This window comes from Sturnira hondurensis, unplaced genomic scaffold (genome assembly GCF_014824575.4).
Source record: "Sturnira hondurensis isolate 20B ecotype Veracruz unplaced genomic scaffold, ASM1482457v3 Scaffold0017436, whole genome shotgun sequence".
Classification (NCBI taxonomy): Eukaryota; Metazoa; Chordata; class Mammalia; order Chiroptera; family Phyllostomidae; genus Sturnira; species Sturnira hondurensis.
This window is the reverse complement of record NW_028090067.1, coordinates 2,170,614-2,196,055: the sequence shown is the minus strand read 5'-3', so window position 1 is coordinate 2,196,055 and position 25,442 is coordinate 2,170,614. Positions and strand designations below refer to the sequence as shown.

Here is a 25,442-nt window from a genome sequence, read left to right as displayed (position 1 = left end):
CGTGGGCAGGAGATCGCGTGGGCGGCGGGAGAGGCGGGCTCTTCGTCGCCCCCAGCCCTCCCCCACCACACCCCTACCGGCCCCACACCCGCGCTCCTACGCGCGCCTCCGTCCGCGTTCCTGACTCATCGGGGGCTCCGGGTCACATGCGCCCGCCCGGCCCTATCGGCGCCTCCCCCGACCGCCGCCCGCCGGGGAGCCGCAGTCGCCGCCGCCACTCCCGCTCGCTCTGCGCCGCCGCCGCCGCTGACACTGCCGCCGCCGCCGCCTGAGCCTGCAGCCCCGAGGTGAAGCCCCGACCGGGCCCCAGCACCCCTCTGGCGCATCCGCTCGCCGCCCCGCCCCCGCCCCGCTACCTGGGCCCGCGCGCATCTCTCCCCCGGGCGCTGCGCACCTGCTGTCACCCGCGCCTCCCCCGAGCCCTCCTTCCCCGCCCGCACCGACCGCTCGTCCGGGTTTCTGGCTGTCACCCTCTCCTCATTTGGGCGCCAGCCCTGCACCCTGGCCTCCCCCCTCCCCACGCTCCGCTCCGCCTCGGGTTCTGTCGACACGAAGTTCGGGGTCACCCCCGGCCGTGCGTTTTTATCCCGGCACGTCCTCTTGGATTTGCATCTGGGGAGATGGCTGCTCTCACCCTCCCTCAGCATCCCCGGGCTTCTGCCTCTCTCCCACTGCGCCCCACGTCGCCCGCTCGGGGCGGCGAGCGGGGAATTTGTCCGGCGGCAGCTGGAGGACCGGCCCTACCCTGCCGCCTCCCCCTCCCTTCCCCGGCGAAACCCGGGACCCCGAGCCTCTCCCAGGACCCTCGCCTGACTTCTCTGCTGCGCGTCTGTGCAGACGGGGCCCGGGGCCTGGGCGTGGGGACTGCGTGTTGACTTGGGTGGGATGGAGGTGGGGGGGCTCTGCAGGAAAGGCTTGGGCTGTTCAGACTACCCATCCTCTTCTTGGCTTCAGCGAGAAAGGCACACCTGGCAGCCATTCCGCTCGGGGAAAATCTGGGGGAACCTCACCGGCTGGCTGCCGAAGCGGCTAGGGGGACCAGGGAACCCCTGCCGGGACCCTCGACTCCTCACTGCGGTGTCCTCCCACCTCGACGCTGGGTGTCACCCGCCTCCCACTGCAGTGACCTCCCCTTCCTCACTGCAGTGACCTTCTCCTCTCCCCGAGGCAGGGGTGGGGGGAAACCCTTCTACAGCCTCCACGGCCGACCGCAGCAGCCTGCTCCTCCCCACCCCCACCCCCACCCCCACCCACTGCAGTAACCTCTTTCCCATCCATCCCAGCCTCTGGCCCCTCCCACTGATTTCAGGCTCCGCCCCTCTAAGCCTCTTACCTTTCTCCTCACTTCCCTTCCACCCAAGGAGATCCCAGCCATCATGTCGATAGAGAAGATCTGGGCCCGGGAGATCTTGGACTCCCGTGGAAACCCCACCGTGGAGGTGGATCTCCACACGGCCAAAGGTACTGAGCGGGGCCTGGACCAGAACACAGCCCCTCAACCCCCACCGCAACCGCACCCGCCAGCGCTGGGTTTGTCCAGGCCTGGGATGGGAAGTTTCCTTGATCCCCAGCGGGGGTGAGGTGCTGGGCCAGGCTCACAGCCTGGATTGTGGGGATTGGGTCCCGTTGTCGGGGGGAGCGAGGATACACAGGCCTCTGCGTGCTAGTTCAGTGTGTGATGCGTGCCCTGCTGCTGCCTGTTTGTGAACACAGGACTTCAGTGCCTCAGTGGGGCAGAGGAGGAGGCCTTTGCTTGTGCATCTGCCTTTGTGTGAGCTTGTGTGCATTAGGGAGCAGCGTATGTATGAACATAGTTGTATATTAGGGAGCTGCATTATGTGCATGTGTGTCAGGGAGCACTGTGCATGTGTGTATTAGGGAGCTGTGTGTTAGGAAGCAGTGTGTGTCTGTATGTGTGTGTATGAGGGAGCAGTGTGTATCTTTGTGTGTGTCTGTGTGTTAGGAGCTGTATGGGAAGAGGGCTGGATGTGATAGACAGGAGTTCAGACCTGGAGTGCTAATAGGACCCCTGGTCCCTGTGCTGTCTTTCCCTCTTCCTCCTCACTCTATGTTCCTCTCCCAGGTCTTTTCAGGGCTGCGGTGCCCAGTGGGGCCTCCACTGGGATCTATGAGGCCCTGGAGCTAAGGGATGGGGACAAACAGCGTTACTTAGGCAAAGGTGAGGCCCTCTCTCTTCTCCAAGCTCTCTCACCCCTCATCTTTATACTCCTACCTCACTCAGTCCCCAAGCCTCTGCTTGCATTCCCTTCCCGCCTGTTCTCTTCTGGCCCCTCCTGGCCTGACCCAGCCTGGCCTCTTTGCCTTTCCCCAGGTGTCCTGAAGGCAGTGGACCACATCAACACCATCATTGCGCCAGCCCTCATCAGCTCAGTGAGGCTCACTCTTTGCTGGGGGAGGCAGGGCCAGGGTCCTGGAAGGCATCCTGGGTCAAGGGAGGAGGGAGAGGGGGGAGAAAGGCCCACCCCTTGGGAGTCATGGTTACCAAGGGAAGGGTGGGAATATGACCCCTTACTGTTCTCTGCTCCAGTGGGGGTTCAGGTCCCCAGGTCCCGACAGGCCACTTCACAAGAACCGGGTTGGACCCTGGCCGGATGTGAGCCTGTGTGAAGGGGGGCCCTGTGTCTGAGGGCCCAGCTCCATTGTGGCCCTGTGTGATGGTGGGTCTGCCCGCAGGGTCTCTCAGTGGTGGAGCAGGAGAAGCTGGACAATCTGATGTTGCAGTTGGACGGGACTGAGAACAAATGTAAGCAGCGGGGGGCAGGGGGGCGCGGCAAGGAAAAAGTGGGGAGGCTGAGGATGGGGATGTATGGAATAGCCAGAGAACCGAGGGGGCCAGCGTTGTGGGGGCTGGGAAAGGCTTCCATCCGCCCCCAGAATCAGACAGAAGAGGAGTTTAACTGCAGTGGTGGTGGGGGGAGGGACATCTGACAGAGAAAGAACTTTGCAGCATGGAGAGAAGGGGGTTGGCAGCTACGAGACAGCCTGATCTTGGGATGTTTAGAAGTATGTGCAGCTCGCTGCCCTTTCCTGTCCCCTCCCCTCAACTGACCTGCTATTTCAGGGGAAAATGGATGAGATGTTGCAGGAGAGGGGGGAGGAGGGGGTCTCCTTTCCTGGCTCCTTTGAGGAGTGTAGGTGGAGGCAAGGGCTACATAGGGGACGTTTTTGCTCAGTGCTTTTCTCTACAATCTCCCAGCCAAGTTTGGCGCCAATGCCATCCTGGGTGTGTCTCTGGCCGTGTGTAAGGCAGGGGCAGCTGAGCGGGAATTGCCCTTATATCGCCACATTGCTCAGCTGGCTGGGAACTCAGACCTCATCCTGCCTGTGCCGGTGAGCACCACGCTGTGTCTGCGCCTCTCCCAGGGTGGGGGCAGGGGTGCATGGAACCTTGTGAAGACAAATGGAAGGCGAGGGAATTGGGGCGACTAAAGAGAAAGGATGGGGACGTGAGGCTCAGAGTCTGGGGAGCTGGGGGAAATGTGGGATCTTGGGTGAACACTCTCAGGGGTGGAAAGGAAAATGCTCAGTGGTTTTTCTGTCCTGTGGCTACCAGGCCTTCAATGTGATCAATGGTGGCTCTCATGCCGGCAACAAGCTGGCCATGCAGGAGTTCATGATCCTCCCAGTGGGCGCGGAGAGCTTTCGTGATGCCATGCGACTTGGGGCGGAGGTCTACCACACACTCAAGGGGGTCATCAAGGACAAGTATGGCAAGGATGCCACCAATGTGGGAGACGAGGGTGGCTTTGCCCCCAATATCCTGGAGAACAGTGAAGGTGAGACATGGAGCCCTGCTCCCAGCTCTGGGCCATTGGTGGAGTAGGGGTGGGGGGCGCGTGCTTCACCACATCCTGAGGAGTACGGGTGGGTGCTCCTTGACTCCTGCTAGCTCTCAGAGGTGCCACTTCTTGGAGTGGCTTCCAGAGGGCCTGCCAAGTTCACATGCAGGCCTGGAAGAACAGTCCTAACTGCCCAGCCAGGTTCCTTAGCAACTATAAGTTCTCCCCAGAGCTCCTGGGAGAGCTGGAAGGCCATCTGGGTCACCTGCGGGATCCACCCCAGCCTTTAACTCCAAAGGGTTCTCAAGTTTGATGAGACACACCAAACTCCAGGTAATCTATTTCAAATCTATCCCATCTCACCCCGACTTCTGAGGCCTCAAGGATCTTTAACTTTTCCCTGCCCTGGGAGGAACTGCATAGTGAATAGAAGCAATACCACAGTGGCTAAGAGTTAAGGTTCTGGGGCCAAACTGCCTGCGTTTGAATCTTGACTTGAAGACTTACTGGCTGGTGATCTTTCTCACTTATTTTCTTCATGCTTTGTCTTTCTTATCTGTAGATGGGAATAGTAACAGCAGTATCTACTTCATAGCATCATTGTGAAGATTGAAGACTTTGTCTGTTTATTTTTAGAGAGAGGGAAGGGAGGGAAACATTGATCAGTTGGCTCTCACATGCTCCCTGCTGGGGACCTGGCCTGCAACCCAGGCATATGCGCTGGCTGGGAATTGAACCACTGAGCCTTTGGTTTGCAAGCTGGTGCTCAATCCACTGAGCCACACCAGCCAGGGCTCATTGTGTGAGATCATATATGTGGAGTACTTAGGTGACATAGTTAGCCCTCAATAAATGATAGCTATTAAAAAAGCACTTTTATTAATATAAGTCCACTCCTCTGCCTTCCTGGAAGATGGCCTACTCCTTCCAGACCTGAGGATAACGCCAGCGAGAACCTTAGCCATGTCTCCACAGCAAGCCCTCTGCCACTGCCCTTAATCTCGTTCTTTCCCCCATTCTCCCTTATCTGCCCTTCCTGCTAATAATCTGTGTTTCACCTCTAGCCTTGGAACTGGTGAAGGAAGCCATTGACAAGGCGGGCTACACGGAAAAGATCGTCATTGGTATGGATGTTGCTGCCTCAGAGTTTTATCGTGATGGCAAATACGACTTGGATTTCAAGTCTCCTGCTGACCCTTCCCGATACATCACTGGGGACCAGCTGGGCTCCCTCTACCAGGACTTTGTCAGGGACTATCCTGGTGAGAGCAAGGCGGGGTATGGGAGAGGGCAGGGGACCTTATTGGGTGCTGACTCAGGTGCCCGGGAGGGGGATGGGATGAGGAAGCCTCCTGCAGAGCCACGGCTTTGTATGTAGTGTAAGTGTACGGTTACCTGTGATGGATCCGCTCCATGTGCTTTGGATTCTGATTCAAGTCATGTGCTCTGAAGCTACTGGGATCATGGGGAAGGCTTTGGAAGAAACCAGGGATGTTGAGAGCATGACTGGACCTGGCAGGGAACAAGCACATTTCAGTATTTTTGATGGATAAAATTGGGGGTGCTGAACGGATCCGGAAGTGATGTGTGAACAGAGGCTGATGAGGAACTGAATTAGCCTTCAGGTCTACCAAAGGCTCCAGATATAAATTGCAGAATGAAGGATTTTGATTAGTAATGAGGAAGGGCTGCCTAGTTGTGAGAATATGGAAATGCAGATAGATTGTGAGAGAGATTCTGAACCCTTGTTTTCTGAAAGCTTTATAAATGAATCAAAGTAAGGATCAGTTAGGGCAGGCATATTTGGGGACAGGGGAAGCAAGAGGGGCAGGCTCAGTTAGCCGGGGGAATCGGCCATTTCAGGGAATCGTGCCTGCCTGGTGCAGAGTCCCAGGGAGGGTCAACAGCCCCTTCACCACTCTCCCTGCAGTGGTCTCCATTGAAGACCCCTTCGACCAGGATGATTGGGCTGCCTGGTCGAAGTTCACAGCCAATGTAGGGATACAGATTGTGGGTGATGACCTGACAGTGACCAACCCAAAGCGTATCGAGCGGGCCGTGGAAGAAAAGGCCTGCAACTGTCTGCTGCTCAAGGTCAACCAGATTGGTTCGGTCACTGAAGCCATCCAAGCGTGAGTGCCTCCTGGTTCTCTCCTGCTGAGCCCGTTTCTCAGGACCCCTCGTGCAAGGGCTGTAAGCCTAATCCTGTCTGTTGACGCTGAAGAGAACAGGGAACCTGGAGTCGCCTTCAGAGCCCTCAGTTCTGCTCTCTCCATCACTGATGCTCTGCTCCCCTCCCACGCAGCTGCCCTCCAGATATTTTCCTTCTTTAAGGGAGGAGCCCAAGTTTCTCCATTTTATTTATTTGTTTGTTTGTTTTTAGAGAGAGGGGAAGGGTGGGAGAAAGAGGGAGAGAAACTTAATGAGCAAGAGCAGGGCCCACATGCCCTGAAGGACTACCAAACAGGTGACCTTTCGGTTTGCAGGCCAGTGCTCAATCCACTGAGCCATACCAGGCAGGGTCAGATTGTTTCTTTTTTTGATTTAATTAATTTATTTTTTAGATTTTATTTACTTATCTTTAGAAGGGAAGGGAAGGAGAGAGGGAGAGAAATATCAGTGTATGGATATCAATGTATGGTTGCTTCTCGTGCGTCTCCTGCTGGGAACTGGCCCCTGCTAGGAACTGGCCTGCAACCCAGGCATGTGCCCTGACTGGGAATCGAACTGTGATCCTTTGGTTTGCAGGCCCATGCTCAATCCACTGAGCAACACCAGCCAGGGCCCAGATTATTTCTTAACACAGACCAACGTTGGGGCTGGGAAGAGGGTGACCAGGGTGAGGGGCTGGTGCCCAGGGTCAGTGCTGGTGTACCCATACAGGTGCAAACTGGCCCAGGAGAATGGCTGGGGGGTCATGGTGAGTCATCGCTCAGGAGAGACTGAGGACACGTTCATCTCGGACCTGGTGGTGGGGCTGTGCACAGGTCAGGTGAGTGCAAAGGAGATCGTTGTGCAATTGGTGGGTTCTAGGCTCAGGTGGGTGTCTTCTTCCAGATGTTTGAAGGTGTTGGGAATTTCAAGGGAGTATAAGTTTCCTTTCAAGGAATGAAGGGGCAGCCACTGAGCTGCTTGTCTCTCTGGATGTTTCAGATCAAGACTGGTGCCCCGTGCCGTTCTGAACGTCTGGCTAAGTACAACCAGCTCATGAGGTGAGGGAACCTGGGGATGGGAGCCAGGGCTTAGGGGTAAAAGCTGTTTGCCCACTGTCCCCTCTCCAGTGCTCTGGCCAGTACATATCCAGAAAAGATTGAAAGATGGGTTGACTGGTGGCCTGATGAATGAGTCCTGCAGGTCATGTGGGAAAGCCAGGGAATGCCCGTGCTGGGGCCAGGCCACAGGAGCAGGTGTTGTGAGGCGCCTGGAGAACCAGGGCCTCCTACAACCACCTACTTGACTTTTCCTTTCCGGCTCATCTCTCTCAGAATCGAGGAAGAGCTGGGAGATGAAGCTCGCTTCGCAGGACACAATTTCCGCAATCCCAGCGTGCTGTGATCCCTCTACCTGCCTGGAGACTTGGACCCCCTCCCACCATCCTGGAGCCCCTTCCTGTCCTGCTCTGTGATATTGCACTTCGGACACCCCAGCTGACCCCCTGCACTGCTCCCGGGCTTGTACCGCCCCTGCTGTCTCTGCTTCCCCCTCTGGTTCCACACTCTTCACTTCCCCTTCCTTCCTGTTATGTCTCCTCGAAGACTGGCCACAGGACCGAGGATTACACGGGGGTCCAAGGAAGAATGAGCAGGGTCTGTGATGGGAGCATCAGGGCTGGTGGCTGAGGTGTTTGGAGAGGGACCACGCATCGCTCGTGCTCTGTGTTGGTTCCATGTGTTCTCCATGTCGCAGAAGAGCCAGGCGTGCTGTGCGGTGCTGAGGTGAAGGAGGTGCTGGCTGCTGGTTGTGCCTGGCCTAAGGTTTTAGTGTATTGTTTGTTTGTTTATTTATTTTCATTCATCCTGTTAATTAATTAATCATTTCCCCATAACTCCAGGGCTAAAAACTGGCCTGACTGGAAGTGGGGGCACTAGTGTCTGTATTCCATGTGGCTGTAGATTCTGAGATGGCCTGGATGGGAAGTCTTGCTAGAATGCCAAGGCTAACAGAAAAGGGCCCTGCTGGTGGTTCCTTTGTGTGTACCAGCCCCTCACTGAAACCCGGCTGGGGCCAGAGGTGGGGCTGTTCACCTGGGGGCTCTTCCCAGCTCTACCTTCCCTGTTCCTCCTCCAGCTGCACCAGAGCAATGCCTCACTCCCTGTGCCACGTTCCCCACTTCGGTGGCACTGAAATGAGCACCACCATTAAAGTCTGAATCACAGTGCATTGTTGTGTCTGAGGAGTCTCACTGCAGTCCGTGTGAGGGGAGAGAAGGCGGAGCACCGGGAAGGCAGTCACGACACTGGACAGCAGAACTGGGGAGGGCACACACACTGGAGGAGGAAGACAAACAGAACAAAGATGGCAGGAGGTGGCACTGCCTACCCCGTCCGCCTTGCCCCCTTCTTCTCAGCAGCAAGCTTGGCCCCAGGTGAATTAGGAGTTCTTAAAATGGTGCAAGAATTCCTAAACTTATAAAAAATGTGCTTATGTGCCTTTTGGGGAACAGGTGTCCAAAGTGTTTTCAGGTTCCCAAAGGGCCTTGACCAAAGAAGGTATAAATCTGTGAACTAGAGCAGCTCCCCTATTGGGGCTCTCGCAGACAAACCTGTCTGCTTCTGGGATGGAACAGCATTGCATGGCCACTACTCCCTGCACAGTGGGGGACCAGAGAGGGAAGAATGGTACTGGGGGATGGAGAGGAGGGCCGGAGGAAACAGTCCTCCGGCAAACTGAAGATTCAGGGCCTGAGCTACTCAACAGGCTCCACTCCCTCCCGTTGGGTCAGCCTTCAAGGAGGGTGCCAGCGTGTGGCTGGAGACACACAACTCTTCAGCTCCTGTGGAGCCCCAGCATTGAGGTAGGAATCCAGAAACCGAGCAGGGGCAACAACCCATTTCAGTACTTTGGATACTAGGGGCTGTGGAAAGCTGTGGCCACTAGAGGGAGGCAAGGTTCCGCAGGACACCACGCTGGAGAGTAGCTTAAAGGGGGTGGGGGGGGGGTGGGAGGAATTTCAAGGTTGTTCCCTTTGTGGGCCTCCCACTGTTTCTACTCAGAGTTCTGGCCCTGGACTTCCTCTGCTATCCTGTCCAGCTCCAGGACTAGAAGAAGATTCAGTTCTGCATGGGCAGGACCCACTTCTCTGCCCTGTCCTTCCTGTGTCGCTGACCCTTCCCAGTGGTCTCCATTGAGGACCCCTTCCACCAGGAGGGGATGAGAGAACCTCCTCCATTTTCAGTTCAAAGACCTTCTTGCCCCCTTGCTCTGTGCCTCTTCGTTTCAGTGCTTCAGTGTGGGCATCTTATCTTTCCCTTCTCTCCTGGCGCCTTTTCTGTTTCCCTTGGGGCATACTACTTTTTTCTGTACCTCTTGGTGCATTATATTAATCTTTTCTCTATGGTGCATTATATTCACCTTTCTTTAGTAACTCCTGGACTGACCAGGCTTATTCTGGTGGGAGCCACGTTTACTAACCTCTGCCCTTTTCTCCCTCCTTACTAAGTCACCTTCTCTGGCAGCCATACTCCTCCCCCCCCCCCCCCCCCNCCCCAAATCGACCCCCCCCCCCCCCCCCCCCCAGGTACTGGGTGGATAGGGTTACCGCCAGCTCTACCAGGGCTTCCTAGGCCCTTCTCTCCACTTTCCCTTTGTGCCGTTGCCTGGAGACCAGTGGGTTGTGGAGGACTGGGGCCAGAGAAGGAGCTGGGGTGAGGGATGGTAGTGGTGGTGGTGTGTGTGATGCTTCCTGAAGCTGAGCTGTCAGCTGGCCCTCAGGTAGGAGAGGAGCTGGAAGGGGTGGGCCCTGGCTCTTCTTCTGACTCCCCCATCCTCTGTTCCTACCTGTGCCTAAATTTTTCTTTTAGGCTCAGATAGCCATCATCTTAATCCATCCTTTAGTAGTGAAAAACAAACAAACCCCCCCAAAACAGTAACAACGACAAAAAAACACAACCAAACAAACCTGGAAGGGAATTGGAAAGGGCCTGGGCTAGGGCCCAGCAGGAAACTGAACTGGGAAGTGGGGAGGGAGGGAGGGAGGGGGAGAGAGAGAGGAAATGTAATGGGGAGGAGGGTGAGGGGTGGGAGGCGTCTTGAGCAAAGTAGGGAGGTGGGGATTTAGGAGCAGGAGCTATCCTAGGATACTGGGATGGGGGAGAGCATGGGGGGTAGGGGAGATGGGGAGCTGGCCTGGTCTCTCAAAGGCCCTAAAGAATAAGGAAGGTGGGCATGGAGTGGTAAAGTGCCAGCCAATTCAAAAGATTGAAGAGTGGTGACTCCCTCCTAGGTCAAGGAAGCCTTCTTGTTCAGGGTCCCCAGAGCTTTAAAATCTTTTTAGAGCTTTTGGGTATTTCTAGAACTTGGTTGAGCCTGGCCCAAGGAAATATGAGACAAAAATCTACTGAGTCGCTACAGAGCCAACCTCTTTCCTTTCCAGAAGGCTGGGGGGATCCTGCCATTCAGGGTCCACCCTTGGCCTCTGGCTGTTCTGGCCTCACACATACCCTACCCCCACCCCAAATCGGGAGAACTATTAGGGCTCCCAATCCATACTCCAGCTCCAGCTCTTCCTATTTCCCAGCCTGCCTCCCTCCCATTCTCTGGCCTTCCCACTCTCAGCTGCCAAAAACCAACCAATGTCTTGGCGTCCTTTGTCCTGGGAGATGTTACAGTTTAGTGAGGGGCCAGGGAGCCAGCCCAGAAGACACTGGTGCTAGCTTCAAAGCTGAAGACTGGGAATGGCTGGCAGACTGACCATGTCAGAGGCTGCCTGTAGAGCAGTGGGAAGACAAGAAAGAGCCTTAAGGCTGTGGTGGGGACTGTCTCCACATTAGAATGATTGGGATTGGGGAATGAGGGCACCTAGGGATTTGGCTCTGCTTTGAGCCTAATCCCCATCTCACCCCTTCCCTGGGACCCAAAGTACCATCAGTGATGACTTCAACGGGGACACCGCCAGACAGAGGGCCCAATCATGGTGTCCCACTCCTATAAAGTAATCTCTTCCCTCCACTGGAGCTCCCCTCCCCCATTTCTATCATTTCCTTCTCCTGCTTTTCTTTCCACTCTTGTCTTCTGCATCACTGACCTTCCCTCTTTCATAGTGCCACCAAAGACCATGTTTATCTTACATTTCCTTCCAATCTTCTTTATCCATTCCCAACCCCTCCACACCCACTCCATTCTAACCACTTTGTCTTGCTATCAAAATCCTCCTCAGTTCTCTTGGAAATCCCTCACCTCCAGGGCCCAGCCACCCCTGTGTCTTCCACCCTCCGGTCCTTTCCAGAGCCCCAGGGCCCCCTAGAACAACGCAGTTGGCCCACCTCTGTCCTCCCTTCTTACGGTTCCTGTGCTTTCCTTTCTCACTCCAAGCTGACGTCTCTGAACTTCTCTCTTTAGCTCACCTTCATCACCCCCAAATTCTGTTTCCTATTCTTTTCCCAACACCAGTCACCCTCAAATTCTACCCTCTTCCAGAAGTCTCAGCCTCTCCATTTCCCCCCCAATTTCTTCCCCTCCTTATGACCCCAAACTTCCATCTCATTCTGTCACAACTGCCTCCCCAACCTTCCCCCGCCCGGCATGTCTGCCACGGACGCTGTCACCCAAGCTTCGTGTCTTATCACACACCTCATTGCCCCGAAAGCCCCCAAGTAGCTCCATCTCTCCAATCTCACCCCATTACCCCAATATCCGCCTCGTACCCGCAATCTCCCGCCCCACCTCTGCCATAGATCCCTTTGCCCTCAAACTTCTGCTTCTCCACATCTACCCCTACAACCCACGGCCCCTCCCTCTCTAGCCCTCGCCAGTGCCAGGACCGCGGGCTCCCCACGTTCCGCCCCCGCGAACCCCTCCCCGCGCCCCGGGCCCCTCGGCCTCGGCCAACTCGCGCGGCGCCTCCCCTCTCCGGTCCCCCTCCCCCCTCGCACTCGCCGCGCTCTCCCTCCCTCGCGTCTCCCTCCTGGCCCCTCTCTCCCCGTTCCTCCGCACTCCCTCCTTCTCCCTCTTCCTCCCTTCTCCCATCCCCCTCTCCCGAGCTCCCTCCCTTCGCCGGCCGCTTTCCTGTGCGAGTCGCCGGACGCGCCGCGCAGCCCGCCCGCAGCCCGGGGTCGGGCCGGCGCCGGGGGCGGGGGGCCGCGACCCAGTGGGGGGCGCCGCTGGTCGCGGGGAGGGGCTGGAGGGGGCGAGGGAGCCGGCCGCCCGGGAAGGGGCGGGGGCCGCGGGCGGAGGCCTCCGAGGGGGCCGAGGGTAGTGCGAGTGCGGGCCGCGCGAGGCGGGCGCGGGCGGCGGCGGCAGGCAGCCGGGCGGAGCGGCGCGGAGGGCCGCGGGGGCGAGCGGCGCGGCGGCGCGGGCGGCGCGGCCCGGGGAGGGGCTGAGCGGGAACCCGGAGCGGGATTTGCTCGGCGTCCGCGGGCGATCGGGGACAGGGTCGGGGAGAGGGGGATGGGGGCCGCCCTCCGAGCGGGTCGGGGCCGCCGCCGCCGGCGTCGCGGCGGCGACTGAAGCGGGAAGAGGAGAGGGGGGCGGGGGAGCGGCCGCCGCCGCCCCCCGGAGGCGCCGGATCCCCGCATCCCGCTCGGAGCCAGCCAGCCGTCCCGAGCTCCGGCCAGGTAAGATCTGCCGCCGCGCAGGCCCGGGGCACGCCCGGGCTCGGGCCCGCGGCTCCCCACCCCCACCCTCCCACTTCCCCTCCCGCCGCCTGGTCTCCATTTGTTATTTTCCCGGCCGGTCCCCCCCACTGCGGGCACCGCGGGACCGGGGCCCGGGCTCGGAGTGGGGCCGGCGCCCCGCCGAGGGAGGAGGGCCGGGGCACCCGGAGGGTCGGGCGGGTGGGGGGAGGTGGGAAGGTCTCAGGAGGAGGCTGATGGGGCAAAACAGGGGGTAGCCAGGACCCCGCGGCGGAGGGTTGATTGAGGATAAACGGGAGGTACCCGTGAAGGGGCTTTGGGGCGAAGGCAAAAAGAAATTCGACAGATGGCAGCGAGGTGGGGCATAAGGTCTCCAGGAAAAGCCCCAAAGGCGCAGAACCCGGGCTTCCGAGCTCGAGGCTGGGGGTGGTTTGTGTGGAAGGGAAGTGGGGAGTGGGGAAGGGGTGTGGTAGGTGGGGAGGGATTGTAGCTGATGAGGGAGGATGGAACCTAGGGAAACGATCGAGGAGGGCCCACCTTCGAGAGGACCCTGAGGTGTTCTCGAGTGGAATTGGGAAGGCAATGCTTTCGTGATTCAGTTTTCTTTCCTCTACTGCAGGTTACCTCTGGTCTTTTTCCCCCCCTCCCAATTTCACACAGAGTTACTACTTCTTGGAGAGGGGCACACTGGGGCCCAGTAGTGTGGGTCATCTTAAAACTAGTGGAGGGAGGAACACTGACGGGAGAGTTAGGGAGAAATGGTTTCTGGGAGGGTGGAAACGAAGAGAGAATTGGGCCATCTTGTAGGCACGCCAGACAAGTTGTCACCTCCACCTTCAGATCCCTAGGGCATCCCTCTGCCCCTCTAGCTGTGGTTTGTGGCAGGAGGGGGTTTGTCTTCATTACTATTTTGAGCTCAGAGATTTCCCTTTGTGCATGGGCTTATTTCTACTGGGGTAGGTACTCTTAAGCTCTCTTCCCTGAGGGTACTATAGGAGAGTAGGAGTTGCTTTAGCAACTGGAAGGGGAGTGGCTGGTTGATGGACCCCTGGGATGGACTCTCGAGGTTCGGGTTCTGCTATTTCGTTGCCATGGCAACGATCCAGTGGATGTCTAATAGGTGGGGGTTCAGAATGTTGACTGGACCTCAGACTTTGGCCACGTCCTTAGGACTGTTGCCTGGGTTCCGGAGAGCGTTTCTGGTGTTGCTGGAGGATGGGTTTGGCAGTGGCCCACCCCCCCTTCCATGAGCAGTCTGTTAGACACAGGTACATATGTATCATTCGACAGTCCCGTCCCAGTGTTTCTCGAAGTCTCTCCCCCTAGGCATGGTGGGAGAACTGAAATGCTCTTTTCACTATACCATCTTTTAGTAGTTCTTTTTGACTCTGTCTCTTATTAGTAGGGACTTTTTGTATACAGTAGTTTTTTTGGTTCTTCACACTGATATTCTTACATTTTCTTAATCTGAGTCTGTCTTCCTCAATCAACCTTTTCTTCTTTTGACACAGTGACCCCTTCCCTCGGCTAACCTTTGACCTATTCCCTGACCTTGTAGGACTGTCTGGGCTTNGAAGTCTCTCCCCCTAGGCATGGTGGGAGAACTGAAATGCTCTTTTCACTATACCATCTTTTAGTAGTTCTTTTTGACTCTGTCTCTTATTAGTAGGGACTTTTTGTATACAGTAGTTTTTTTGGTTCTTCACACTGATAGTCTTCCATTTTCTTAATCTGAGTCTGTCTTCCTCAATCAACCTTTTCTCCTTTTGACACAGTGACCCCTTCCCTCGGCTAACCTTTGACCTATTCCCTGACCTTGTAGGACTGTCTGGGCTTTCCACGCCTGTCTCAGGTGAGGGTGGCCCAGGAGTAAAGGCTGTAGAATAGCCTGGTGAGGAGGAAATACTCCGGAGCTGGAACCAGGAGACTTAGGTCTAGTCCTGGCTGTACTTCTGTGACCTTGGGCAAATCACTTTTTTCTTTAGCCTCGGCTTCATTGTGAGATGAAGGGGTTATAGATGAGATGATTTCTGAGGTCCATCTGACAATCCTGGGTTCTCTGAAGGCTTAGACCAATGCATTGTTATCTGCTGGTCTGGGCTGCATTGTTATCTAGCAGTCACTTTGGACTGGTTTGTTAGTCTGGCAGATCTGGAATGATGGTGGGGGCTGGGCCAATGATGCTGAAATTCACTCTGTAAGCCCTTCCCAGAAAAGCCTTGTGCTTGTATTGTATTCCTTCTGGCATCCTTCTCATATTTCTCCCTTAATTTCTTCTTCTCTTCTTACTTAGAGACTCTTTTCCTAGTTTTCACTTTTCTACTTCCCCAAGCTGGTCTTTTATCATTTTCCTTTTGTAATAAGGCAATGAAGTGAGTAAGCTTAGTGTGTTGCCAGACACATAGTAGGTGCTCTATAAATGTTAGTTACAGTGATTGGCTACTAGGGCAAGATGGAGTGTAATTTAGCTTGCTGGTGCTAAAACCTGCCTCTGATTCAGATACAACCCTAACTACTCTCACCCTGCCCCTCCTTGCCCCAGGATTACCTGCCTTTTTATGACTGCTTTTATCTTTCAAAATTACTCTTTGCTTATTTTATCAGATTTCAAGTGATTTTAAAAGTTGACATTCCAGCATTTCTCTGGCCTAGCTCTGACTGACTTGGGAGCAGGTTCAGTGATGGGGAGGAGGTGGGCACTGTTCTCTAGAGGGGCCAGCAAAGACACGCCAGTCACAAATGCTCATTGTTGTACTTTTGTTAGGATTGCTTTTCCCTTTTGTTATTTGGGTCTTATTCTTTGGATTTTGGGGGTTGAATTTTCAAATCAGTCTACACAACAAAAATGTAATAGTTGTAGTTGAGGGAAAATGGCTGGTTTACTGGGCAGAGCATCAGTTGTAAGTTCAGAAGACCTGGGGCCCTGTTCCATCTATTTTTGTTACTCTAAGTAAATTCTCACTAAGTTTCCTGGAAGGGTTAGGCCGACCCCTCACTCTCTGCCTCAGTGTGGTTCAGTGGAGCTGAGTAAAGTAATTACTTTGTATTCCTTGGGGAAAGTATGATCTAGGATGTGGAAATGCCACTCGCCTAGCCAGGCCTCCTAACTGAGAACAGGCAGGTAAGCTAATTCTGTTCCCACTGAGGCCACCAGCACTTCATCCAAGAAGACCTATGAAGTTTGTGGGCTTAAAGATAAAAAAACGGGATGGAACACCTATATATACATGACATCAGTGGGGGATACAGAAAGGAAGAGAATAGTAACAACGTTTTTGCTCTCTAAAGATCATGTGGTCAGTAGTATTGAAAGACAGGACACTTAGCAAGAGATACAAACCACTGCAAATGAAAATAGCTGACTCTATATGTGTGTATAGATATAGATCAGCTGTGAGGAGGTGTGTGTGCCCACCTCAGCTGAGTGAGAGACAGGTTCACAAGATTGTGAGTTTGTGTTGTGTGCTCACTCATCTCACTGATTTGGTTGGCAAAATGGAAAGTCTTGCCTTTTCCTCTAGCCTTCAGGAACCCATGAACTAGAGAGGGGTCTTTACGACGCTCTCAAAAGTGAAGCTCTGCTCTTTGGGGATACCTGGATGTGGTCTTGGGATTGGTGGGGTTGTGTGTCTTTGCACTGTAGAATGAGGCGGTCTTCTCCTACCTACTGTGATGTGAAAAAAGGCTCTTTGTATCTCTGGGGCTGATCTAGGTCTTCTGAGGATTAATTGCACCAGTTTCTGATGAGAATATAGCAAAGTATAGAAGAAAGAATGTGGGCTTTGAAATCAGGGAGAGGTGGGCTTGATTCTGGTGCCGTCACTGGTTCCTCACTGTATATTATCATGTGAAGTTGGCAAGTCAGAATCACAATCTTCGAGCCTCAGTTTCCTCACCTATATAATGGGATTAATAACACCTACGTTTGAGGATTGGTTGTAAATATTAAATTGTGTAGGTGAGGGTTTGGCATACAGAAGGTACTCGATAATAAGTTAATACTTGAGCTTGTTTCGCTCCTCTGTCAGGTCCTCTGTAAGGCCCTATGGAATGCAAGTGTGCACAGGTCTCTTGGGGACGGTGACGGGTAAAACGGTCATCTCTAGAATGGGGGCTCCTGGCTACATCTGAGTTTTATTGCCCTCCCCAGGGATGGGAGAGATGGTATTTCGAGCAGAGTCTTCTGCACTTGTAGATAGCTGGGTAGCCCATGGGGCAAGCCAGCTGAATTATGGGGCTTGTATACCTCTTGACTGAAAGGCCTAGGGCGGGACTACTCACTCGGCCCCTTGACAAGCACAGTGGTAGCCCTTTCAGATTCTGCTCCCTGATTTGGAGACTTGGATGGTCTTTCTAACAGGCTTCACTGAAAACAGATCCTGCAAGTCCCAGGCGCCTACACTGGAAACTTGGAGATCCTGCTTCCTGCTTCCCAAGCCACAGCTGTGGGGAGCTTGGGGTGAAGCAGCGAAGTTTCTGTATTCAGCTGCCCAGGCAGAGGAGAATGGGGTCTCCACAGCCTGAAGAATGAAGACACGACAGAATAAAGACTCAGTGAGTGATAGCTTAATTGAGAGACGTGAAAGATTAGGGGCAGGGGAGCTAGGGGGAAGGGCCTGGAGAGAAAGAATAGAAGTAAGGTGCATCCTAAAGTTAGGTGAAATGTAAAAAACCTTTTCATTATTTTCTTCCTTATCGCTCAGATGTCAATGAGGAGTGGACGGAAGAAAGAGGCCCCTGGGCCCCGGGAAGAACTGAGATCGAGGGGCCGGGCCTCCCCTGGAGGGGTCAGCACATCCAGCAGTGATGGCAAAGCTGAGAAGTCTAGGCAGACAGCCAAGGTATTCTGTCCCGAAGCCCTCCCACAGGATGCTCAGGCGCTGGGGCTGAGGTTGTGTCTGTGTCTGTTGTGGGGGAACTTCCTGTCTGGCACAGGGTAGTGGCGGAGGCTTGGGAGGTGTAAGACGAGAATTTTCTCTTTCTCTTTAACAGAAGGCACGAGTAGAGGAGGCCTCTACCCCAAAGGTCAGCAAGCAGGGCCGGAGTGAGGAGATCTCAGAGAGTGAAAGTGAGGAGACCAATGCACCAAAAAAGACCAAAACTGAGGTGGGAGATTCTTGCAGCTGTCCAACCCATCTTCTGACTTTTCTTTCCCCCACACTTTCATTCAGGATTCCTTCTAAAAAAATCTGTTTTTCTTAAGGTTTAATTTATTCATTTTTAGAGAGGAGAGAAGTGAGGGAGAGAAACATCAATTGTTGACTCTCACACCCCCCAAGCAGGTACACAGCCCCCAACCCAGGCATGTGCCCTGGCCAGGAATTGAACTGGCAGCCCTTTGGTTCACAGGCCAGCACTCAATCCACTGAGCCACACCAGCCAGGGCAGGATTCCTATTTATTTATTTATTTAAAGATCTTATGTACTTATTTTTAGAGAGAGGGGAAGGGAGGGAGAAAGAGAGGGAGAGAAACATCAATAGGTGGTTGCCCCTTGTGTGCCCCCTACTGGGGGCCTGGCCTGCAACCCAGGCATGTGCCCTGACTGGGAATCGAACTGGCGACCCTTTGATTCGCAGGCTGGCACTCAATCCACTGAACCACAGCAGCCAGGGCTAGGATTCCTATTTTAATCTCACCTGGGATATGAGAGAAAAACCATATCCTAGTACTTATTAAAGTGGTCCTGTCTATAATGTATCAGACAGATCTTTAGGGCTTTGGCTAGGCAGGGTCAAAGGGGATGGGAGGTGTGGAAGAGTCTAGCCTTTCCTTCCCTAGGTCCTAATTTTCAGGAGGGGGTGGGGGAGGAAGTTAAGGGTGAGGAGTCTTACTGGAAGGAACAGATAAATCATAGGAAAAATGTAGAGGTGGTCCTTTTAAGAACCAAGGGTTTCTGGGATGTTAAGGGGGTAAAGGAGTTGAGTGGAGGGTGGATATGAGCTGGTGGAAGACAGGGGTTTGGGTTCAGCTGTGGATGGGGAGAAGGTGCCTGAGATGGACACTTGAAGGACTAGGGTTTTACAAGGAGGAAACCAGACTAACTGCTAGAGGGCAACTGAGAATGTGGGGAGAGTGGTGGAATCCAGAGATGGTAGGGAAGTGGGCTTGAGTAAGAGTATTCATCACACTGTGGCACAGTGGTGTGCTGTGACGGGGGAAATGATTTTTTTGCCAGGGAGACCCCAAATCTAGGGGAAGCAAGAAAGGAAAGGGGGAAATGGCCCTTCCTTTTCTGCAGCAGGAGCTCCCTCGGCCACAGTCTCCCTCCGATCTGGACAGCTTAGATGGGCGGAGCCTCAATGATGATGGCAGCAGTGACCCAAGGGATATAGACCAGGATAACCGAAGCACGTCCCCCAGCATCTACAGCCCTGGAAGTGTTGAGAATGACTCCGACTCGTCTTCTGGCCTGTCCCAGGGCCCAGCCCGTCCCTACCACCCACCTCCACTCTTTCCTCCCTCCCCTCCACCACCAGACAGCAACCCCCGACAGCCAGAGCCTGGTTTTGAACCTCATTCTTCTGTGACACCCACAGGATATCATGCTCCCATGGAACCCCCCACATCGAGGATGTTCCAGGCTCCTCCTGGGGCCCCTCCCCCTCATCCACAGCTCTATCCTGGGGGTGCTGGTGGAGGGGTTTTGTCTGGACCACCAATGGGTCCCAAGGGGGGAGGGGCTGCCTCTTCAGTGGGGGCCCCTAGTGGGGGTAAGCAGCATCCCCCACCTACTACCCCCATTTCAATATCAAGCTCTGGGGCTGGTAGTGTTCCCCCAACAAAGCCGCCTAACACTCCAGTGGGTGGTGGAAACCTACCCTCTGCTCCACCATCAGCCACTTTCCCCCACGTGACACCAAACCTGCCTCCCCCACCTGCTCTGAGACCCCTTAACAATGCATCTGCCTCTCCTCCTGGGCTGGGGGCCCAGCCACTACCTGGGCATCTGCCCTCTCCCCATGCCATGGGGCAGGGTATGGGTGGACTTCCTCCTGGCCCAGAGAAGGGCCCCACTCTTGCTCCCTCACCCCACCCTCTGCCCCCTGTTTCCTCCTCTTCTGCCCCAGCTCCCCCAATGAGGTATCCTTATTCGTCCTCTAGTAGTAGTTCTGCAGCAGCCTCCTCTTCCAGTTCTTCTTCATCTGCCTCTGCCTCCCAATACCCAGCTTCCCAGGCATTGCCCAGTTATCCCCACTCCTTCCCTCCCCCTACCAGCCTGTCTGTCTCTAATCAACCACCCAAGTATACTCAGCCTTCTCTCCCATCCCAGGCTGTGTGGAGCCAGGGTCCCCCACCACCTCCACCATATGGCCGTCTCTTAACCAACAGTAATGCCCACCCAGGCCCCTTTCCTCCTTCTACTGGAGGACAGTCCACTGCCCACCCACAAGCCCCAACACATCACCATCACCACCAGCAGCAGCAACAGCAGCAGCAGCAGCAACAGCATCATAGTAGCTCTGGGCCCCCTCCACCTGGAGCATATCCCCACCCCTTAGAGAGCAGTAATTCCCACCATGCACACCCTTATGCCATGTCCCCCTCCCTGGGCTCTCTGAGGCCCTACCCACCAGGGCCAGCACACCTGCCCCCACCTCATAGCCAGGTGTCCTATAGCCAAGCAGGCCCCAATGGACCCCCGGCCTCTTCCTCCTCTTCCAACTCTTCTTCCTCCTCTCAAGGGTCCTACCCATGTTCACACCCTTCCCCTTCCCAGGGTCCCCAAGGGGCGCCCTACCCCTTCCCACCGGTGCCTCCGGTCACCACCTCCTCGGCTACACTTTCCACAGTCATTGCCACAGTGGCTTCCTCGCCAGCAGGCTACAAAACAGCCTCCCCACCTGGGCCCCCACCGTATGGAAAGAGAGCCCAGTCCCCAGGGGCCTACAAGACAGCCACCCCACCGGGATACAAGCCGGGGTCACCGCCTTCCTTCCGAACGGGGACCCCACCGGGCTACCGGGGCGCTTCGCCGCCTGCAGGCCCAGGGACCTTCAAGCCAGGCTCACCCACCGTGGGGCCTGGGCCACCCCTGCCGCCTGCAGGGCCCTCGAGCCTATCATCCCTGCCACCACCTCCCGCGGGCCCAGCCTCGGGGCCGCCCCTCAACGCCACGCAGATCAAACAGGAGCCGGCTGAGGAATATGAGACCCCCGACAGCCCAGTGCCCCCGGTCCGCAGCCCCTCGCCCCCTCCCAAGGTGGTAGATGTTCCCAGCCATGCCAGTCAGTCAGCGAGGTGAGTGAGGCGTGGGCGGGAGGGACTGGGATGGGGAACAACGAAGAGAGTGACAGGCACGGATGGAAGGGTGCTTGCGTTCATGCGGTGCTCTTTAAAGTACTGCAGACCTCCGCCCCTCCTTCCCAGCCTGCGGGGGTTGACTTTGGGCGGGAGTCGCTGCCGGGCCGCTCACAGAGGCTAAAACGCGTGCTGCCTCCGCGCCCTGGCAGGTTCAATAAACACCTGGATCGCGGCTTTAACTCGTGCGCGCGCAGCGACCTATACTTTGTGCCGCTGGAGGGCTCCAAGCTGGCCAAGAAGAGAGCCGATCTGGTGGAGAAGGTGCGGCGCGAGGCAGAGCAGCGCGCGCGCGAGGAAAAGGAGCGGGAGCGCGAGCGGGAACGCGAGAAGGAGCGCGAGCGCGAGAAGGAGCGCGAGCTGGAACGGAGCATGGTGAGTGCGTCATCACGTGCGCCTTCCGCTTTACGGCTCTCCTGCGCCGCGCCGGGCGACTCGAGGGGCGGGGCGTCGTCGCGCCACCTCTTGGTGAGGAGGAAGCACTGCAGCCTAGGAAATGGAGACTGAAAGGGTTCCTGCGAGAGGGCTGCCTGCTGGGTTGGCTGAAGGACAGCTCAGGTCAGACTACCTGTGGACTGTAAGAACAGCCACTATTTAGGAGAAGGGGTTAGGGAAGGTCCTGGTAGGCTGTATTCAGCTGCTGAGGTAAATGAGTAGCTTAGGACCGGCTGCCTGTTTATAGGACTGCCCTTCTGACTCTTTTCTTTGTACTCCACAGAAGTTGGCTCAGGAGGGACGTGCTCCAGTGGAGTGTCCAACTCTCGGTCCTGTGCCCCATCGCCCTCCGTTTGAACCGGGCAGCGCTGTGGCTACAGTGCCCCCCTACTTGGGTCCTGACACTCCAGCCCTGCGCACTCTTAGTGAATATGCCCGGCCCCACGTCATGTCTCCTGGCAATCGCAACCATCCGTTCTACGTGCCCCTGGGGGCAGTGGACCCGGGGCTCCTGGGTTACAATGTCCCAGCCCTGTACAGCAGTGATCCAGCAGCCCGGGAGAGGGAGCGGGAGGCCCGAGAACGAGACCTCCGTGACCGCCTCAAGCCTGGCTTCGAGGTGAAGCCCAGTGAGCTGGAACCCCTACACGGGGTTCCTGGGCCAGGCCTGGATCCCTTTCCCCGACACGGGGGCCTGGCTCTGCAGCCTGGCCCTCCTGGCCTGCACCCTTTCCCCTTTCACCCCAGCCTGGGGCCCCTGGAGAGGGAACGTCTGGCACTGGCTGCTGGGCCAGCCCTGCGGCCTGACATGTCCTATGCGGAGCGTCTGGCAGCTGAGAGACAGCATGCAGAAAGGGTGGCAGCCTTGGGCAATGACCCGCTGGCCCGGCTGCAGATGCTCAATGTGACCCCCCATCACCACCAGCACTCCCACATCCACTCTCACCTGCACCTCCACCAGCAGGACGCCATCCATGCAGGTGAGACTCCTACTTCCTTCCTTGACCCCTTGGGGCCAGCTTGCCCCTCAGCAAGTGATTGAGCTCTTCTGTTCCTCAAGCCAGGACTTCCGTGTCCTCCAGGAGCCTCTCTCTTGAGTGCTGCCATGACCTTTGCCTCCCTGTCATGCACCAGCCTGTCACCTCATACCCTACCCTTGCCACAAAGACTATTCCTCACACCCCCACCCTCTCTTCAGATTCTAGCATCCCACTCATGATAGAGGTTCAAGCTGGGAATCTTGGAAAGAGCACCACCTTGCTACCATTACAGCTCCTCACATACCTGTCTCCTTGTTCCTCTGGATTCAACTCTGTTGTGGCTTCTTGCCGACTTCTCCCAGCTGGAGGTCTTTTCTGTTCCTCCCCATTTCTGTGCCTTTTCAGAAAGAGCCTTGTAGCTGTGGTTATGGGCATCCTAGGTAATGATGAGCTTAGCTTACCAGCCCTTCACTATATTTCGTATTGCCCAATCTAGCCTTATACTCATGTCCATTCCAACGTCTCTTGAGCTTTCCCTCTCTCTTAACCTCTGTTCTCTTCCTGTCTCATTTTCTAAACTTTCTGTCCTCTTCCATCTCCTCTAAGCAGTCCACATCTCTCTTTTCTCTTCCTCAGACCCCTCTGACAGCTGTAATCTGCCCTCTGCCATCAGTATGTCCCTGCTCTAGTAATCTTATGCTGTTTATGGTGCCTCCTTGTTCCACTCTGGATCTGTGTTTGATTTTCCATCTCTCTTCCCAGGCTTGGATTCCCTTCACCTACATGCATGGTTTCCCCCAAACCTGCCTTCCGGTGACACCTTCCTCTTCTCTACCCTCCAGCCTCTGCCTCGGTGCACCCTCTCATTGACCCCCTGGCCTCAGGCTCTCACCTTACCCGGATACCCTACCCAGCTGGGACCCTCCCCAACCCCCTTCTTCCTCACCCTCTGCACGAGAACGAAGTTCTTCGTCACCAGCTCTTTGGTAAGGATGGAGGTTAGGGATGGGGAAGGTCTAATGAGTGAAGGGCAGAAAGGAGGAATTTGGATGGCAGGATTGGCCTCGTTGGGCTTGGGAAAGGGTGAGGAGGCACCCAGAGGAGGTGGGAGTGGGGGTAGGCCCAAGGGAGGCATGGGTTTTAGTGCCAGGCTAAGAAGTTTAAATCCTATCTCCACTGCTGGCATTTTGCAGGACTGGCTATTACCCGGTATTTTTGGTCTCAGTTTCCTCTGTATGTAAAGTGGTTGGCTGTCTCCTGGCTCCGAGTAGGCCTTCAGTCCCCCATCAGTTATGTGCTCTCTCCCCTTCTTGCCCGCAGCTGCTCCTTACCGGGACCTGCCAGCTTCCCTCTCTGCCCCCATGTCAGCAGCTCATCAGCTGCAGGCCATGCACGCGCAGTCCGCTGAGCTGCAGCGCTTGGCACTAGAGCAGCAGCAGTGGTTGCACGCCCACCACCCGCTGCACAGTGTGCCGCTACCTGCCCAGGAGGACTACTACAGGTACTACCAGGCGTGCCTAGTCCCAAGTGAAGGGATGTAAGCCTGGGATGGGGGGTGGGCCTGGTACAGCTGGGCTAGGCTCCTGAGGGTGATCCTCTCCACTATCCTCTGTGAGAAGGGGCAGGTCAGGTTTGAAATCAGTCTCTCATCTGTTCTATACCCTTTCTCTTCCCCAGTCACCTGAAAAAGGAAAGTGACAAGCCGCTGTAAACCTGCAATCAAGACAGCCAGGGCCTGAGTGTGCCTCTGGACCTTGGAGGTCTCCTTCCCAGCCTGCAAGCCAGAGCATCGAGGGGTGCTGCTCAGTTGCAGGGCCTCCGCAGCTGGGCAGAGGGAGGGAGGAAGGGACAGATGGAAGGCCAAGGCTCTTGTGGTGTGCAGAGGTGGGGAGGTGGCAGCGGTGGGGGCAGAAGGCACACAGTATCTTGGACCAGATCCTTCCTTGTCCCCCTGCTTTCTTCCTCTCCCATGCCCAATCCCTGTGGCCATCACGCCCTCCCCCACCTCGTTGGTGTGATTATTTCATCTGTTAGATGTGGCTGTTTTTGCGTAGCATTGTGTGCCGCCCCTACCCCTCCCTAATCCCTGTGAGCGCGCCCCCTCTGCAATGTATGCTCCTTGCCCCTGCCCCACATTAATAATTTATATATAAATATCTATATGATGCTCTTTAAAAACATCCCAACCAAAACCAACCAAACAAAACATCCTCACAACTCCCCAGGAAGATGACTGTGACTCTTTATTTGCGGGCTATGGGGTCGGGGCCCCAAGACAGACCAGCTGGGAAGTTGGAAGGGAAGGGTGGGCATTCTGAAATCACTGGGTGGAGGGACCCTGGACAGATGAAGAGGGTGCCACGGAAGCTAGTCCCCCTCCTTCCTCCCAAGGCTGGGAAATCAGGGCACTGGAGGCCTGAGACAGGCACGCCTCTGCCAAAGTCAGTTCTAGGAAATGCTCAGACTTGAGGCGGATTTGCTACTGGTCTGACAGGAGCGACCAGTCTGAATCTTTTCCATACAGTAGTTTGATACGTGGTTATGAAGCAGGGGCCGGGGTTTCAACAGATCAAGTAGATTAGAACCCAGGAGTCTCTACCCTGTGGTTTGAGAAGAGTAGGTGACAGTTTCAAACACCTAGAAAAGAGAAATTAGAAGGTGTGCTGCAGCACACATTCCTAAACAAGCCGTTTTAGGAAAGTGCGAGAGGGCTTTTAGTCCCAAGGTTTTACTGCTGCGAATCACTGTCTCCGTTCTTAAAAACTAAAGGGTGTGGCTAGCTTCTTTCAGCCAATCAGCATCGATTTAATTTGCATAAACTCGAATCAAATGTTCAGAAACTCTAGAAGTGAATGATACAAGTTTCTTAGACTACTGTTTTTCCTTGTGATGTTACAGTGCACCTCATTGATTTTACAGCAATAAGAATTAGAAAAGGCCGCTCTGAGCTCACCCTCACCAATAGTGGAGTTCATGGATACCCTATGTTCTCTCCAGACACACTCTCGCAGTGCTTACAGCTCTTTTTGAATTTGTCTAGTAGGTCTTCCTGTTTTTACCGGAAGACCCACGATTACGCGTCATACTGAACAAAAGAATCACTGGACTATTGTTCTTTAGTAATGTCTTTCGTGTGTA

At 55.5% G+C, this 25,442-nt stretch overlaps 2 protein-coding genes and 1 non-coding gene across 5 annotated transcripts; all 3 read left to right on the top strand.

Moving 5' to 3' along the window:
• The first annotated feature begins 197 nt into the window (after positions 1-197).
• ENO2 (enolase 2) lies at positions 198-8,180 on the top strand. The gene is made up of 12 exons (XM_037068194.1): positions 198-287; positions 1,362-1,461; positions 2,084-2,179; positions 2,333-2,391; positions 2,695-2,764; positions 3,218-3,351; positions 3,575-3,797; positions 4,865-5,062; positions 5,731-5,932; positions 6,684-6,792; positions 6,954-7,012; positions 7,286-8,180. The coding sequence occupies exons 2-12, from the start codon at positions 1,377-1,379 to the stop codon at positions 7,353-7,355; spliced, it is 1,305 nt and encodes a 434-aa protein (XP_036924089.1). The 5' UTR covers positions 198-287; positions 1,362-1,376; the 3' UTR covers positions 7,356-8,180.
• A 4,227-nt stretch (positions 8,181-12,407) lies between these two features.
• On the top strand, positions 12,408-24,551 carry ATN1 (atrophin 1). Of its 3 annotated transcripts, none has more exons than XM_037068332.1 (10): positions 12,408-12,571; positions 16,950-17,143; positions 17,293-17,430; positions 17,582-17,695; positions 18,833-20,829; positions 21,042-21,264; positions 21,608-22,304; positions 23,147-23,290; positions 23,625-23,805; positions 23,982-24,549. In XM_037068332.1, exons 2-10 carry the CDS (start codon positions 17,117-17,119, stop codon positions 24,013-24,015), a joined length of 3,555 nt encoding a protein of 1,184 aa, XP_036924227.1. In that variant the 5' UTR covers positions 12,408-12,571; positions 16,950-17,116; the 3' UTR covers positions 24,016-24,549. The 3 variants fall into 3 exon arrangements, with proteins under 3 accessions (XP_036924227.1, XP_036924226.1, XP_036924225.1); XM_037068331.1 differs by having other exon boundaries at positions 12,409-12,571; positions 18,830-20,829; positions 23,982-24,548; XM_037068330.1 differs by lacking the exons at positions 12,408-12,571; positions 23,147-23,290 and having other exon boundaries at positions 23,982-24,551.
• A 761-nt stretch (positions 24,552-25,312) lies between these two features.
• On the top strand, positions 25,313-25,375 carry LOC119002581 (U7 small nuclear RNA). Its single transcript, XR_005069774.1, has one exon. It is a non-coding gene; the product is annotated as a U7 small nuclear RNA (small nuclear RNA).
• The last annotated feature ends 67 nt before the right edge of the window (positions 25,376-25,442 follow it).